The sequence below is a fragment of the Callorhinus ursinus genome, unplaced genomic scaffold (genome assembly GCF_003265705.2).
Source record: "Callorhinus ursinus isolate GAN/ISIS: 27379988/994484 unplaced genomic scaffold, GSC_fseal_2.0 scaffold55, whole genome shotgun sequence".
NCBI lineage: Eukaryota > Metazoa > Chordata > Mammalia > Carnivora > Otariidae > Callorhinus > Callorhinus ursinus.
Window position 1 is genome coordinate 175,172 of NW_027397117.1, and position 16,414 is coordinate 191,585.

The window sequence follows — 16,414 nt, forward strand, 5'->3', positions numbered from 1 at the left end:
TAAAGCTGGCCGTAGTTGTCCTTGTTACTCTTTCTGCTCTGCTTGGGTACTGAAAGGTGTGCTGGCCTCCTTCTCCTGCCTCCACTGGTCTGCTTACCATCTGTTTGTTTGTTTAAATTCCCATTTAAAAAGTGATTTACCCACAAGCCCACCCTGTTTGTCCTCAGGTCCCAGGTCAAGTTCACGGACCTGAAATGCTCGCAAGGGGGATGGTGCCTTTGGATCCAGTGCAGGAGTCCTCGAGCTTTGACCTTCATCATGAGGCCACCCAGTCCCATTTCAAGCATTCATCTCGGAAACCTCGCCTCTTACAGTCACGCGGTAAGAAGCAGGGTTTCATGTGGGGGGAAAGCAAACTGTTTGGGATGGGGGTGCCCTCTCTATGTTGCTGAGGGCCTGTAATTTTTTAAAAAAGCATGCTTGTCTTTTTATCATTACACGTTATTGTCATTATTACTAAATATTGGGGGAAATCTAACCCACAGACCCAACCTCAGGAGTTAATGTTACTGAGAAGGTCAACGAAATGTACATCATGAACTTGGATGGACATTACATTATTCTTGGAACTGTTAGCATTTTGAATGTCCAGCAGATTTTTTTTTTTTTTTTTAACAGGAAATTGCTGGAAGAGGTAATATATTTACCAGCCTGGGTTTTGAAACACTCTGGTTAATGTCATAAATTACCTTGAAAAGGATCATTTTTTAAATTCATTTAATTTAAAATGTATAAAAATTGTCATATAACATCTTTTTCTAGCTTTCAGAAATTTCAAACAGTGGGAAAAGGATGGAAGGAAATATTTTGTTTTTGTTTGAGGAATAGGAGGGGAAATGTCATTTCAGGGTCATACATAAAAATCAGTTTAAATTTTTTTTTCCTTTGAGGGAAATATTAACAATGTGTTTATTCAATTAGGTACATAGGATATCAGTAAAAACAAGACCATATTAAAAGTCCAATTGTTCAAGAAGCATTGCTAAAGGCACGTTCCTTAACCAGTGTGTTCATTTGTGCTGACATTTAATATTAGAGCTTCAGAAAACATTATCTTCTGTGCATTCTGGAGAAATCTGTAAATTCAGTAAAATCAGTGCGTTGTGCTGACTGATCCACCACTGACCATCCAGTCCCAGTCATGTCCTGTGTACAGGGCTTGCGAGGTCTCTCCACACTCCACGGGGGAAATCAACATGGAAGAGAATATTTGTAGTTTTCAGTGCTCGATTAGCACTCCCTGGCACCAGAATAGCAGGTTTAGAGCCCCTGGCACATACAGTTGATACTTAGTAAATAGTTCTCCAGGTAATTCAGCCATATGCAGTTATCCTTAATTCCCTCCCAGCACTACTCCTCTTCCAGAGTCTTTCCTAATTCTCGGAAGGTTAAGATGCTAAATACTCGGTCTTTCTGCACATTTTGCTTTAGCTTGTTTTATAACTATACGGTCTGAAATAGTTACAAGGTTTAGTAATTCCGTTTCCAATTCATTTCTCTTATGTCTTTGCAGCTCAGTAAGATTCTCTGTCCAGTAACGTTAGCAAATCTAATACTACTTGGCAAGGGAAGATTTTAATTTTGTGGTTTAAAAATTTGTATAGTTGTTGTTACACACTGCAGTTTGTGTGATCGTCTGATAGACTGTCTTGTGTTAGATCAGTGTCGACCCACGCTTCTGCGTACTGGTGTCTCATCGACATTTGAACCATGCATACGTTTAATCAAAAAACTGTGGCTAAGTGAGGGAGAAAAGTAGGAGGACCAAAAATGGCCAGAAGAGACCACCTTTGTGCCCTGTGTTTCAAGATAATACTACTAAAGATTGTTAATGCTCGTGTCATATTTTCTGCAACTGAATGAGATTATGATGCTCTGGTACTGTTCCTTGGACTGGAGAAAATTAAATTGTGAGCCCAACTTGAATCATGAACTGGAAGTTACTCACTTCTGTAGGTAAGGAAGAGTAGGAATCCAGGCTGTAATTCTGGCTCTACCATTCTTAGCCGTGTGACATTAGGCAAGTCATTTACTTTCTCGGTGTTTGTTTTCCCCCTCTTTAAACTAAAGGGATTGGACCAGGTGATTTTAAGGATCCTTTTGTGACTTGGAAAAGCAGAGGTCATATTTTTTCTTCGTTCGAGTCTCTGTAGTTGAACACTGAACATCAAACATGCCTGGGCAGGAAAGAGAGTGCCCCGGGCCCTTCTTGGAGGGGAGGCCCAGAGCAGAGCTGGTTTTACTCACAGCTCCTTTCTCCTCCCTCAGCTCTCCCTGCCACCCATGTTCCTGCCCCTCATCACGAGGGGAGTCCCAGAGACCAGGCGATGGCATCTGCACTATTCACGGCAGATTCCCAGGTGAGCAGTGGGCCCCTCTGCCTTCCTGAGACCCTCATGTCTGCCTCTCTTCCTGGAGCTTTTTTAGCTCTCTCCAGCCCGGACACAATCTTGATGCCCCTTCCCACAGACTAGCCCCACTCCCACCCTCCCATCCACCAGAGCCTGGCATGATCCCCTTTTCTTTCCCAGCATCCTGCAGGCTTGCAGTCAACTCTGTCCCTGACTCCAAGTTTGGGTGATGGGATTGTCCCTGAGCTGTGGGAGAACTGAGTGTGGGGATCTCATATTATTTCAGGCAATGGTGAAGATCGAGGACATGGCCGTGTCCCTCATCCTGGAGGAATGGGGATGTCAGAACCTGGCTCGGAGGAATCTCAATAGGGACAACAGGCAGGAGAATTATGGGAACGTGTTTTCCCAGGGTAAGACTGATGCAGGATCATTGTCTAAGATTGTTTTGTGTCTTTTTTTTGTTAGTTGTGGGATCTCTGACGTGTTCAGTTGAGAGTTGACAAGGATTGAGAGACTGCTGAGCCCCTTTTCTTCAGGCCAGATAGAGAAGGAGCACGTTTGTGTTCATTTAAACCCCAAAGCCTGATACCGTGATTCCCTGATTCCAAGTGGATTTTTTTACTTTTAGGTAGTTTTTGCTGTTTGAAATCAGAAATACTCTTACGTTCTGAGTTCTCACCTCTGCGACCACTCTGATAGCTAGGATTTGTCTCCAGTCCCCATCGGTTGTAATGTAGGTGCCTCTGTCGAGGGGATAGAATCTCTATTTCCTATTATAGAGGTCCAAGTGAGACCTAATCATCATCAGTCTAATCCTAACCTAGGACCACATTCCTGGACTTAACAGGCATCCTTCCATGGGCTTGCTTTCTTGTTCCATCCAGTGAGCGCTGCTGCACAACAGCTTTGTGTAATTACTCATGACTTGTGCCTGTGACCTCCCTTACGATCAGGACTCCCCATTTCCAAACCTAACGGTGATCTTGTACAGACAGTTCTGCTCCCGGACACGTAGTAAGAACAAAAACAAGTTCTCAGAGGTATCAACCAGATAAGACAAGCTGACCCAGTTGACAAACATTCCTATTTGTCCCCTTCCCTCACTCCCTGGAAGACAGTACTGCAAAGCAGCTCTCTAATAAGGTGTGTCGTGGGACATCCACAGAGAGACTTCTGCCTGCAAGGACAGAGGGAGGGTGAGTGAAGGGGACTGAAGACACAGTGTTACTAAAGAAGCCTCAGGTTTTGTTTTGAACCATAGACCTAACCAGGTGGTAGTTTCTTGGTACTTGCTCTTTGGACCAGATTCTGAAAACTAAGCCCAAGAACTGATCTGTGTTTCTTAGCTGGGTATTATCTACCCCATGATAACTTCAAAAAGCAAACAGTAGTTGGAGGCAGTCTGGGAATTATCCCAATAAGCAAGGACCTTGGCTTGGAATTCAAAAGAAGTGGACCGATTTCCTCTTCTTACGGTTGGTTTGGTATCTACGGCGATTTCATCACTAAAGTCAGGGCTTGGATACTATTTAGCTTTCCATGGTTTCATCCGGGGGCCTCTTTGGGATAGTGCAGACCCACTTGGAAAGGGCTCTGAAAGCCAACTAAATAAAGAAGAGTTGCGATAGCTTGGGTTTTTTCCTAGATAAATCTAGACAACTATAAAACGTGCATGTTCATTGAACAGTTTTCACTCTCAATTTAAAAATAATGACACACAGAATCTAGCAGACTACAATAAAGATGTATTCCAATGTTTTAATGTGCTGGTTGCCAAAAGACAGGATCAATTTCGCGTTTGTGAGATTTTGGTTTTTTACATCATCTCCTTCAGGGGCCATATCCAGCATTGTTCTCAGTTTCTTTTCTGTTCTCAGGTACTCTCAGGGGTCTGTCAGTGAAGGTTTTAGTCACGTTTACTAATGCCCCAATCAACTTCCTCACTCGCCACTCTGATAATTGAGCACTGTCAGCTCTGCTGCTCTCGCTGGAGGAGAGAGACTCCTGTGTCTGAAGATCCAAGTGACCTGCCAAGTCGAGAGCTCCTGTGTTGTCCACTAACCGTGGCCTTGTTAAAAATCTCCCAGAATTGGAGTATTCACTTTTCTTTTATTAACCATGTATATGCCTTCTTTTGTGGGCTGGTACCCCTTACCATTTCTAGGAGGGCCTGTCCATTCTCTTTGTTCAAACTCATACTTAATATTAGAAACGGAACATGATTTTTTTTAACATATATTCCTTCATATTAATAATTGGGTGACCAAATCCTAGAACTGTGAATTGTGACCTCTTACGTTCCTTCTTTCCTCCTCCCTTCCTTCCCTAACTCGTTCTGCTCCCCCTGCTCTTCACTCCCCCACCCCCATGTGCGCCGCTCCCATCCTCTCCCTGCGCTCCCTCTGCTCTCCTCCCACTTAGCCCGCCCTCTCCTTCCCCAACTCTACTCCATGTTGTCCCGATTCTTTCCCCCTGCTTTTCTTCTATTTTATCCCCGATTAATACTGTGAGGTCATTTTGCAGGCATGTAGAAGCTTCCAGGAGAACAGTGTCAGTTGATTAACCCACATATTCAAAAGAAAATGGTGCCATTTGTATTTTCTATTGTGTCAGGTTGTGAAAACAGGAATGAGAATGAGGAGTCAACCTCAAAGGCTGAAATCGCAGAAGACTCAGCGTCACGGGGGGAGACAACAGGAAGATTCCAGAAAGATTTTGGAGAAAAACGTGAACAGCAGGGCAGAACAGTAGAAAGGCAGCAGAGAAACCCTGAGGAAAAAACTGGAAGAGAAAAAAGAGATTCGGGGCCAGCTACAGTCAAGGAAAAAAAACCCACCGCGGGAGAGAGAGGTCCAAGGGAGAAGGGTAAAGGTTTGGGAAGAAGCTTCAGTCTGAGTTCAAACTTTAACGCCCCTGAAGAAGCTCCAACGGGAGCAAAGTCCCACAGATGTGATGAATGTGGGAAATGCTTCACGAGGAGTTCAAGCCTTATTCGCCATAAAATAATCCACACTGGAGAGAAGCCCTATGAATGTAGTGAGTGTGGGAAAGCCTTCAGTCTTAACTCAAACCTGGTCCTGCATCAGAGAATCCACACAGGAGAGAAACCTCATGAATGTAACGAGTGTGGCAAAGCCTTCAGTCACAGTTCGAATCTCATTCTCCATCAGCGGATCCACTCTGGAGAGAAACCCTATGAATGTAACGAGTGTGGGAAGGCCTTCAGCCAGAGCTCAGACCTTACTAAACATCAGAGGATCCACACGGGGGAGAAACCCTATGAATGTAGTGAATGCGGAAAAGCTTTCAACCGAAACTCATACCTTATTTTGCATCGGAGGATTCACACCCGAGAAAAGCCCTATAAGTGCACTAAGTGCGGCAAGGCTTTCACCCGGAGCTCGACCCTCACTCTGCATCACAGGATCCACACCAGAGAGCGAGCCTCCGAGTACAGCCCCGCCTCCCTCGATGCCTTTGGCGCATTCCTGAAAAGTTGTGTGTAAAGCGAGAATTCGTCAACAAGCCATTTCCCCCTTTTGTTTCCAAAATTACTTCAGAGATGTGTGCCCACAGAGGGGAAAAAAAGAGGGCCTCAACGGATTAAAAGGAAAAAAAATCACACTTCAGGATCCTTGTAGTTCCATCAGCAGTGTTCCGCCTTTGCATCATCTCTGGGCATGTAATCCTTCCATACGGCCCCTGCAGGGAAAAGCTCGTCCTATGGAGAATCCACACGGTATTTCCGTACAAGATCAAAGCACACATACAGTCAAATGTCAAGCTTTTCAGTAACGAGGATACCTTTAAGGCGCTCTCGGACTCAGCAACCACAACATAGAATTGAAAGATCAAGATTGGCTCCGTGAAGGCGATACTGGGGTTTTAGCTGCTTGCCGCAAACAAGCCCTACTTGGCCAACATCTTGCTCTACCTTATTTCTCAAAAACAAGGAACCGTTAAAACAAACTGCATTGGGACATGCTGCTCAAACTAGTTATATATACGATAAGTTATATACGATCACTGGTAGCCTGCCAAAGCTATAGAAATCTAGGACTGTGCTGATCAGTATCAAACCAAAGATTTCTAGCTCTTCCTGAAAGAGGGTATGTGCACCAGTCTACAGTTCCAAAGGATTGCAACAAATGTAGATGGTTCTATCCTCATCGCTGAGATAAATTCTACTGAAATGGCAACAATGATTCAAAACCCTTCTCTCCCTTCTCGAAATCCCGAAAGCACTATCGCACTCCAAAATGCATTTCTCCACAAGTTAGCACTTAATTGATTGTAGACTGTCTTTTAATCCTCCGTCGTTTCGTGTATGAAAGTTTTCGTCATGCCCCCTCCCCAAAGAGATGCTTCGATCATCAAGGGATCGCTCTGTATCCCGATAGCACTGGACACAGTGCTGAACACAGAAGAGGTACTGTTATTCCTGACTTCTACCAGGACTTCTTCGCTTACGGTGAAGTCCGTGTGAATCAGGAGTACCTGAAGTAGGGTAGCCTGGCCCAGCTTTGGGAGAGGACCTCCGGAGTCCGAGCATGCTACAGCTCCAGGGTCTGACGCTCCTTTTATCCTGAATATGAAAGAAAGCCGCTGGGTAGCTGCCTGCATAAACTCTTCCAAAACACAGATCTGTGAGTAAATAAATAACCACAGAATGTCAGAAATGACTCCGTCGTCATCATCTTCAGAAAAATAGGAACTTCTACTAAGGCCATGTCCTCACATCTTTCTGGGGCAAAAGATCTTAGCCAGAATTCTCTTCAGTCAGCTGATGAACAGCATGATCATTTAGGCACTTTCTCAGTCATTTGTGACTAAATAATACACTGCAGAAGACATGGTTTTTGTTGCTTTTCAGAACAAGGAAAGGTGTAGAGTGCATTTTCCCCCCACACTTTCCAGAATGTTTGCAAAGGCATTTGATACCATCAGTTGGCAGTTCCCCAATGTGTGTGTTGCTCTGAGAAGTTCATCGACAAGCTGAGATGTGGTTGGTTTTATTCATAGTTGAACTGCACAGAGTCTTTTCTGTTTCTCGTCCCTGAAGACTGAGGGGAGGCTAGGAAACTGGTCTTTTCCGTCGTCTGTGCAGGAGGAAGCAATTGGCTGCCTAGAAGCTAGTGACAGATGGTTTTCAGATACACACGCGGGAGAGCCAGGTATCCTGGGCATCATAGGCAGTCCTCAGGGACTCGGGGAGAAAGGTCTCTGCTCGTGAGAGTGTGCAAATGATGGTGGACAGCCCTGCAGAAACTTAGAAACAGACTAAGAGCAGACCTGAAGACTCTCTGCCTAATGGGAGAACCCCACATAGAGTTTGAGTTTTTCCCTCAAGAAACGACTAAAACTGTCGTCCTTCACCAGTTCGCTGACCGACAACGCAAGCCCACCAGACGCCCTGGCTTAATGGGGAACCAGTGAGGTGGGGGCAGCTGTGGCCTCAGCTCCAGACCAAACTAAAATTCTGCGCAGCAGTGATTCTTTGGCCTCTCTTCATAACTGGGACCGACCACCTGGAGCTTCTAAGCAGTTCCATCAGTGTCGCCTGCAGAAACTTCAAGGAAGTCCACTGGTGACCAGGAGAATTCCATCCATCCAGTTTAAGAACGACGAGATGGTCCAGAAGAGTATACCTAATGGCTTTTTATAGTAAATGAAGGCGGAAGAAGTGCTTTTAAGGTTTTCTTCAAAAAGTGAGCCACAGTGGAGGCTTCACACAAACCTGCTGACGCTCGTCAGCAGAGACTTGCCCCCAGGAAGCCCTGAGAGCACCGAGGTGCTTCAGCCTGGGCACCAATCAAAGCGCCGACTGTTCTGGAGAGGCAGTGAACTTTGGTTGGTTCCACATGGGCCTTTCTTTGGCCGCAACTACATGCTGCCATCACACAGTCATTGTTTGTGTTTTGAAAGATCAGAGCAACCTGCGCCTCGCGTTTCTGTCCTATGCCAACCATTGGGTGGTCACCATGGTTGCCTTGGGTCTTCGGCAGATGCACTCCTTCAAGCAGCCATTTGAAAACGCTGTTTTCTGAAGAAGCCAGGCTTGGGCTGTTTATTAAAACCATTCACGTCACGTCCATTTATCAGCTGCCCAACGCGAAGTGTAACTGGGTCATGGTCAGAAGGGCTTACCACAGCTCATTAGTGTCGGGACATTCAGAAGTTCTTGACTGGCTTGAAGTACTCCGTAGTTAACCATTAGCATGCTAGTTGACCTAATGGAAGTTTTTGAAGGGTTTTTAAGAAAATACCTTATTTTAAATAAACCTGCCAGGAAGAGAAGTGAAATCCTTCAGGTTGTGGGGAATCTGTTTCTGCTCCAGCCTGGCAGACAAAGCTACAGCCTGAGAATATAGATCTCAGAATATGAGGCATCTTGATAGGTTAAGACACTTAGTATTTTATTCAAGGCATAAAAGTGAGACTGTGCTAACTTTGTACAGAGAGTTTGCCGTGTTTGACGTGTGTGACCATTGACATCTCACATACATCAGAGAATTCATTCCAGAAGGGAACCTCATGAATGCGATACGTATGGCAAAGCCTTCCATCCTGTCTCAGCCCTTAGCATCAGAAAGCTTACACTGTAAATAAACTTTATTAATATTGTATGTGAGGAAAACTTTCATGTATACCACTCATTGCTTTGGACAGAAAATGAACCTGTCAGTATGTTCCAATCATGTAATGAATTTCAGAAACACTGCAGAGGAAGCTCGATCTTAATTCCAGAGGATCCACAGAAGAAAAAAAAAATGTGGGGAAATGCTAAAAAGAAGGCAAAAACTGTTCATGCTGGGTACTTCTATATATATTTTGTATGACCACAGTGTCAGTGTCCATGTTTTGTACCTCTGACCCGGTTCTATTCTGTATTCCCTGTAAACAGATAATGTACTTTATTTTAATCTATTTGACAGAACACGTCACTCCAAAAGAGCAAAGTTTTGGAGTGAGTAGTGAAGGAGGTAATGTGGGTATAGACAAAAAGTCAGTTTACAGACCTGAGGAGGGGGGAAATGAGAGAAAACCTTCATAGTTTAGTGCTTACCAAATCAGGAGAGGAGATTCAGAGATTCCTTAGGAGAGACAGGTTAATAGGGCTCTAGAATGGAACGGTTCCTAGAAACATCTGCAACTTCCTGGGCGTTTTCTCTTCAAAGCCAGGAAGTGGACCCCTTAACTTCCAGCTCACCATTCCAGGCAAAGAGAATGGATTCTCTGAGCTTGCGTGGCGGGGGGCGGGGGGGCTTCTCCGTGAATTGAGAGCGGGGAGTGCCCTGGGAAGGCCAGTGGGACCACTTAACCTGACCAGATTGTAGAAACCATAGTCCTGCTTCCCCCACTAACTAATCTTCATGCTTAGGAAATTTGGGATAGCAAAGCACCAATATGGGCCCTTTCCTGGAAAATAGGCACAGATGCATCCAGTTCCTGGCATGGCAGGAAGTTTTTCTGACAAGGCTGGAGAAGCATTTTGCAGTATTCCCTTTGGCTGTACTCTTGTGTACCTTCCCTGCCCCCCACTCACTTCCCCGGATTGTTCCTTCCCCATGACTGTTGGAAGGCTTGTGAAGATTTGTAGCTGTGAAGGAATTTTTTCCTCCCTTTTACCCTAGAGTTGATCACCTTTTATTCCAGGGTTTGGTCACCCTGAAGTCCTCATCAGAAGCTAGCTAACCAGGATCATCCTACCATCCTCATGGAAGATTGGTTACGTGAATTGGAGTAACAGTATTAAAACGTAGTCAAACGGTGACAGCAATACTTGCCAGAGGAGCCATATTTTTGTGTGTCCCACTCTGAGCAACTTCTCAGAAATATTTATGAGGGGACTGGGTTCCCCATTTGGGAAACCATGAAGGTCTGCAGGTTGCAAAGTGAAATGTAGAATCAGAGAAGAGGAAATTAAGTGGTATAAATAGATCTTTTCATAGAAGTTAGAGTAGATTTTTATTTCAACTACTACTGGAGAATTCAATAAAAAGCATTATTTGAAAAGTTTTCCTAACATAGGTTTAGGTTTTGTTTTTAGAATGGACACACTACTGTACATTTAAAAGCAGTTACTTATTTTGCTACTCAAATTAATTTTTTATTCTATCTGAAGATGAAATTATGTTTTACTTTTCAAAGCTTTGTAAAGCAAACTTGAAGTTATAGGGAGGCTAAGCCATCTCCAATTCTGCAGGTCACACAAAAATTGGAGAAACACTTTGGACATCTCATCTGACAGAATGTCTTAACATGAGAACATAGTTTTCATATTGTCCGGTTCTGTTTAACAGTGGATACCACAAACCTCATGTTTTTCTCTTTATCCTAAAACAGTGGAAGGTAAGGAGAGGCATTAGGTTGATTTCTTAAATAATGTTATTTTAACAGTAAGAAGGAAAAAAAAAAGTCTTTTAAGATTTCTCCCCTCCATTTACTTAAAGAATCATGGCTCATTTAAGAGTTACACAGTAGTCAGCAAAGCTAATTGGTCTTAAAGTCAAACTTTCTCCCTTCCACAAGCACTCATTAAGCCGTGAGGCTAAGTGTTTTAAGATACTAAGAAAAAAAAATGAGACCTGTGAGTGAAAGGTGGCATTAAAACTCGGATTTCATTCCAGTTTCAGATTTGGGTTTTAAGTTCCTTGGGTCCAGGGAAGGGACTAGGCAGCTGCAGTCGCCCCAACTCAGGGGTGTTGGACAGTGCTCGCTTGCCTTCCCCCTCACCTCAACCTCTGAACAGTTTAGGTAAGGTTTCTTTCTGCCCTAGCAAGGACAAAGCATGTTAGGCTTAGAGCTGCTTCTGCTAGTAGCAGGGGTTCTTCCGTGAGAACAAATAGATAGGGGGGTGGGCAACAGACGGTGATTGTGCAGGAAAATCTTGGTCTAAAATTAATATGAGTTTAAGGTTAAAGGGGGGGCGTTGTAAGCAAAATCAGCGATTATTTTAAAATGAACATAGGTATTTTTATTAACTTGTAGTTAAATATAGAGTATTACAACCAGGTCAACATCATAAGCCTAAATCTATATAGAGAGCTAACTCAGGCATTGTCTTGTTTATCTGTAGACTGGATAAGACAAACCTTTCCTGTTTTGTCAGTCCCTAGTTTCTTAGTTTAGAATAAATTAGACCAAAAGAAGAAACTTGTCTTTGTATACCCGCAGAATTAAGTTATTGCTGTTGAAACCTGGCCTTTCATTTCACTAGTCTTAGAAGAGTCCAGATGCTTGGTAGATGTTCAGTAAGTGATTTTTAAATTGAATTTGTTCATTTAGAATCCTCATTAACCTTTCTAGGAAGGCTTCTTTGAATAAATAATGGAATCTTAGAGGAAAAGTGGTTTGTTTTTTAAAAAGCTAGGGAACTCCTCTATTGGAAATAATTTGAAAACTTGATGGAGGACTAAAGTTTCCATCATGAGAAATGGCGGCAAAGTACCACTGAATGCATTTATAGTCAGTGGTCCATTTTAGGAGGCCGGTGGTATCTGACAAATGTTAGAGCAGATGGGGAAGGAAATTATGGGGAATTGTAATAAATAATCTCTTTATGTCGTTTCTCTTCTGGGTCATGGTAAAACAATAAATTATCACCTCTAGGTCGCAAGGTTGGCGTTTGTTTTTTCTTACTCTTGGTTGCATAAATGCACACATTTCAGATGAGGCAAAACATAATTCCAAAGGTAAAAACTGGAACTGCAACCCGCAGGCCCTCCTCGCACAGATGAACGTGTCCTTCACAGGAGCTTCGAATTCTAGGTAGCTTTTCGGAAGGAGGGCAACCAGATAAAAAATCACGGAGTAAAGTAGCTTTCAGTGATTCCCCCAAACACGATTTTCTCAGAAGATGGAACCATTAAAGTACAACCTTTGACTGATTTATGAAGCTCAGAAAAAACTAAACATCCTAATGGTCAGCATGTGATCTGATAGTTCAGACCTTCACACTGTGACCTCTCACCCGATAACCTGGTTTTGCTATTGCATAATATAGTGAAACACACTCCATTCGATTTTTTTTTTTTACTTTGTCTCATTTAAATAATTCATTTATTCACCCTTTTTAGAGACCAGAATCAAGGCACAAAGTGCTCTACTTGCTTTGGTTTCAGGGTCCTTACGGAATACTGACTCCTGCCCTGCTTGCTTTCCAGGGCAACGGTGGAATAAGCAATTTTTTTTTTAACTTAAGTAAGTAAAAGGTGGCACATGTCGGGGGGGGAATGTATTTTTCTGCATTGATCTTCACAATGAAATCCCAGTTCAGGGGAAGTTCACCTTTTCCTTGGCCACTGGCCTGGCCTGGGCCCCCAGAGAGCAGAACCTAAAGTGAGGGCTTGTGTGCAGGTGATTATTTTAGGAAGTGATTCCAGAGAACCAAAGTGAGGGACAGGGCAGGCAGAAATGGGGAGGAATCCAATACATTCTTGAACCTGGTCACTGCTGTGGGGGATGGGCCCTGTGGCAGGTTCCAGCCCTGAGCTACTAAAATCAGCCTTGGGCACGGAGAGGACTAGAACCCTAGCCCAGGGGCGCCTGGGTGGCTCAGTTGGTTAAGCGACTGCCTTTGGCTCAGGTCATGATCCTGGAGTCCCGGGATCGAGTCCCACATCGGGCTCCCTGCTCAGCAGGGAGTCTGCTTCTCCCTCTGACCCTCTTCCCTCTCATGCTCTCTATCTCCCATTCTCTCTCTCTCAAATAAATAAATAAAATTAAAAAAAAAAACAAAAACCCTAGCCCAAAGGCACACAACAGTCAAGGGTCAGGGTTCCTTCCAGGAGCTTCCCTCCTCAACTTTTTACTCTGCAGTCCCCATCAAACCTGGTGGCTGCCTCCCCTGCCTCCATTCCTGAGCCTTTGTCACAGCAGCCCGAGGGAAACATGCAGACGTGCCCACCTGTCTTCTACCCTTACCCTGCTGGATAATCCTATTCGCTGCCATAGTCTTAGGTTCCCGGTGCAGGTGTCTCCTGCTCTCCAAACCCCCATGCTGGTCACGGCTTCACGTCACTCTCAGCAGATGCCCTTCAGTGTTCCTTCCCAGGGGCCTGAGGCCACTGGGACATGCTGCACTGTCTGGTCCTTCCTGCTCCCTGGAGCCCCTGGCCTTGCTCTCTGGTGCCTCCATACTCCTCACGCCGCAGCACCTGTTCTGCGTTTAAATAAGCATCCACCTGTAGCTTTAAGGAGCAAGACAATCTTTTGTCTGACTTCATCCTCTCCTTTTGGCTACCACATTCCTCTACCAAGTGGACCATGACCACTTCTCATCTCTGCTGCCGATCTCCCTCTTAAAGCTCCTGGAATTCAGCTCTTCCCCAACCACTTAAATCGCACCACAAAAGATCACTGGTGTTCTTAACAGCATTTTCTCTCATCTTCGTTCTCCTTTTTCTAGAATGGCCATTTCCTTGAAACTCTTGTCAGTGGCTTGTATTAGGCTGACCTTCAGCCCCTCTCTCTCCTTCACTCAGGAATAATAACCATGAATTTTCTCTAATCCACACGTCAGCTTTGCAAAGACAGTTGCCTGGTTTTACAAGTGCAGAAACAGGCCCAGGAAGTGAAGTGGCTCACCAAATAAATGGCAGAGCTGGATTTTATTGTTTGTTTTAAGTTTACTTACTCATTTTTAAGTAATCTCTACACCCAGCGCAGGGCTTGAATTCACAACCCCAAGATCAGGAGTCGCATGCTCCACTGACTGAGTCAGCCAGGCGCCCCCAGAGCTGGATTTTCTTTCTTTCTTTTTTTTTTTTTTAAGATTTTATTTATTTGACAGAGACACAGTGAGAGAGGGAACACAAGCAGGGGGAGTGGGAGAGGGAGAAGCAGACTTCCTGCTGAGCAGGGAGCCCGATGCGGGGTTCGATCCCAGGACCCTGGGATCGTGCCCTGAGCCGAAGGCAGACGCTTAACCATCTGAGCCACCCAGGCGCCCCTGGATTCCGCATTTTAAAAAAAGAGGAGCAGTCCAAGTGCAGAATAACAAAAGCAAAACCACCTCATATGTCCAGTAAAGGGTTCTCCTTGATGAGGAGAAAACTCACTGGGAACTTGGTCTCTGCCCTCAAATATCTAAAGAGGGATGCGAGAGGGATTCAATTTGTTCTGCATGAGTCCCAGACATAGAAACAAAAATCCTTTTCAGCAAACATTATTGTCAGACCACATACTAGGAATAAGAAAAAGAAAGCGGTACAGCAACAAGTAAGGCAGATAAGCAAATACTACCAGGACTCAGACAAATTAGAAAAAGGCACCCCTTCCTCAAGACACTTACTCGGCTGCCTTCTGTTGGCAAGTTGTGATAACCATACAATTCATTGATCACTCCCTGATAAGGTGAATGGTGTGGCCCTTGGGGTGGGGCTGGGCACCAGCTGCACAACCAGGAGTAGCCTTTGTGGAAGCCACAGGCAGAAGAAAGAACCTTGAAGAGCCAGCCAGAGCTGCATCAGTTCACTCAGGTATGGCTGGGGGACCTCAGGGGGCCTGCGCAGGAAGGGATTTTGCATGGGGGAGGGCTGGGCCAGATGCCCTTTGTGATCTTCTATTCTGAGAGTACGCAAATTTTTCCGGGTTCTTCCAGAAACCAGAGGAACAACTTGTAACCTGCTCTTGTAAAAGTCTTGGCAGGAAACTACCCTCTCTCTTTTTTTTTAAGATTGATTTATTTGAGAGTGCACACGCTCATGGTGGGGGAGGGGCAGAGGGAATGTGATAGAGAATCTCAAGCCAATGCTTGCTGAGCATGACCCCAACTAAGGGCTCGAGGTGGGGCTCAATCTCACCACCCTGAGATCATGACGTGAGCTGAAGCCAAGAGTCAGATGCTTAACCAACCAAGCCCCCCAGGCGCCCCTACCCTCTCTTAATAAGGAGAAGGCAGGTGGCTCTCTCCAGAAAGGGCAGAATTGGGAAAAGGGATCTGTGATAGGTGGAGCCACATCTATCCCTGGGGAAGGAGGCATGGCAGGGCGGCCGGGGGGGGGGGGGTAACATTAAACCAGAGAGGAGATCAGAAATAATATTGTAGCAAAGAATGTTGAAGATTACAAATCTCTTACTGTTGGTATAGTCAGTTACAGAGCTAGTTCACTTTCATGTGATCCAAATGCTTTAAAGTTGTCAGAGAAGGTGGGGCGCCTGGCTGGCTCAGTTAGTAGAGCATGCAACTCTTGATCTCAGGGTTGTGAGTTTGAGCAACACACTGGGTATAGAGATTTCTTAACGTTGTCAGAAAAGGTAATGTTTTGCCCATTTTCCAGATAATCAAGTTGCAGATCTAAACTCCTAAGGCTTATTAGCCACAGGGCTCCAGCTGTAAGCTACGGGTTGTCTAACTACATCACTCTGCTTGTATTCTCTTTTCCTTTCATTTTCTTTCTTTTTTTCTTTCTTTTTTTACTATTTTATTTTTTTAAGTAATCTCTACACCCAACGTGGGGCTCGAACTCAAAACCCCGAGATCAGGCATTGCATGCTCTTCCGACTGAGCCAGCCAGGCGCCCCTGCTTTCATTTTCTTTAGCTGAATGAATGTCTTTGCAGCTCCCCAACATGCTATATACATGCGGACTCCTGGGAAATAAAAAGGCAAGTTTTCACAGCTGTATTGGGTGAGAAGTTTGCCCAGCCCTGTTCTAGGAGAAATCAAGGTATGATCACCCTCTACTGGCCAAGCATAGTGACAGCAACAAAAATCAGCAAGGCAAGAATGAACTCGCAAGGTCTTGAAAGCCACCATTTGAGGGAGAAACGTGACCACCATGCTGTTGGAAGGGGAAGGAGGAAGCCAGAGCCTACAGTAACCACTGGTAGCTTTTCCCTTCCAGATTTCTGCCACAAAGGAGAGCTTTTTCTCTTTTAAGACAAAAGACAACTGAGCAGCGTAGAGAAAGAGAGATGGGAGAGTGTGGAGGTCATTTAGGAACTGTGGACCCTCCAAGGGCCCTCAGTCAGTCCAAACATTTCACAGTCCAAGATTCAGTGTATGTGCCGCCGAAGCGAGCACTTACAGTCCAAGATTCAGAAGCAACCTTCAGA

The 16,414-nt window shown here is 44.7% G+C and overlaps 1 protein-coding gene across 5 annotated transcripts in view; it reads left to right on the forward strand.

Annotated features, from left to right (window-relative positions):
* LOC112817455 (zinc finger protein with KRAB and SCAN domains 1) overlaps positions 1–16,414 on the forward strand; it is a 100,838-nt gene that overhangs the window by 49,933 nt on the left and 34,491 nt on the right. For 4 of the 5 annotated variants that reach the window (XM_073884293.1, XM_073884296.1, XM_073884295.1 and 1 more), the window contains 4 exons: positions 168–321; positions 2,269–2,360; positions 2,638–2,764; positions 4,968–11,973. In XM_073884293.1, coding sequence (XP_073740394.1) covers positions 168–321; positions 2,269–2,360; positions 2,638–2,764; positions 4,968–5,860 — 1,266 coding nt within the window. In that variant the 3' untranslated portion in view covers positions 5,861–11,973. Of the gene's footprint in view, positions 1–167; positions 322–2,268; positions 2,361–2,637; positions 2,765–4,967; positions 11,974–16,414 lie in introns of those variants that run through there. The other variant, XM_073884303.1, reaches the window with a different exon arrangement.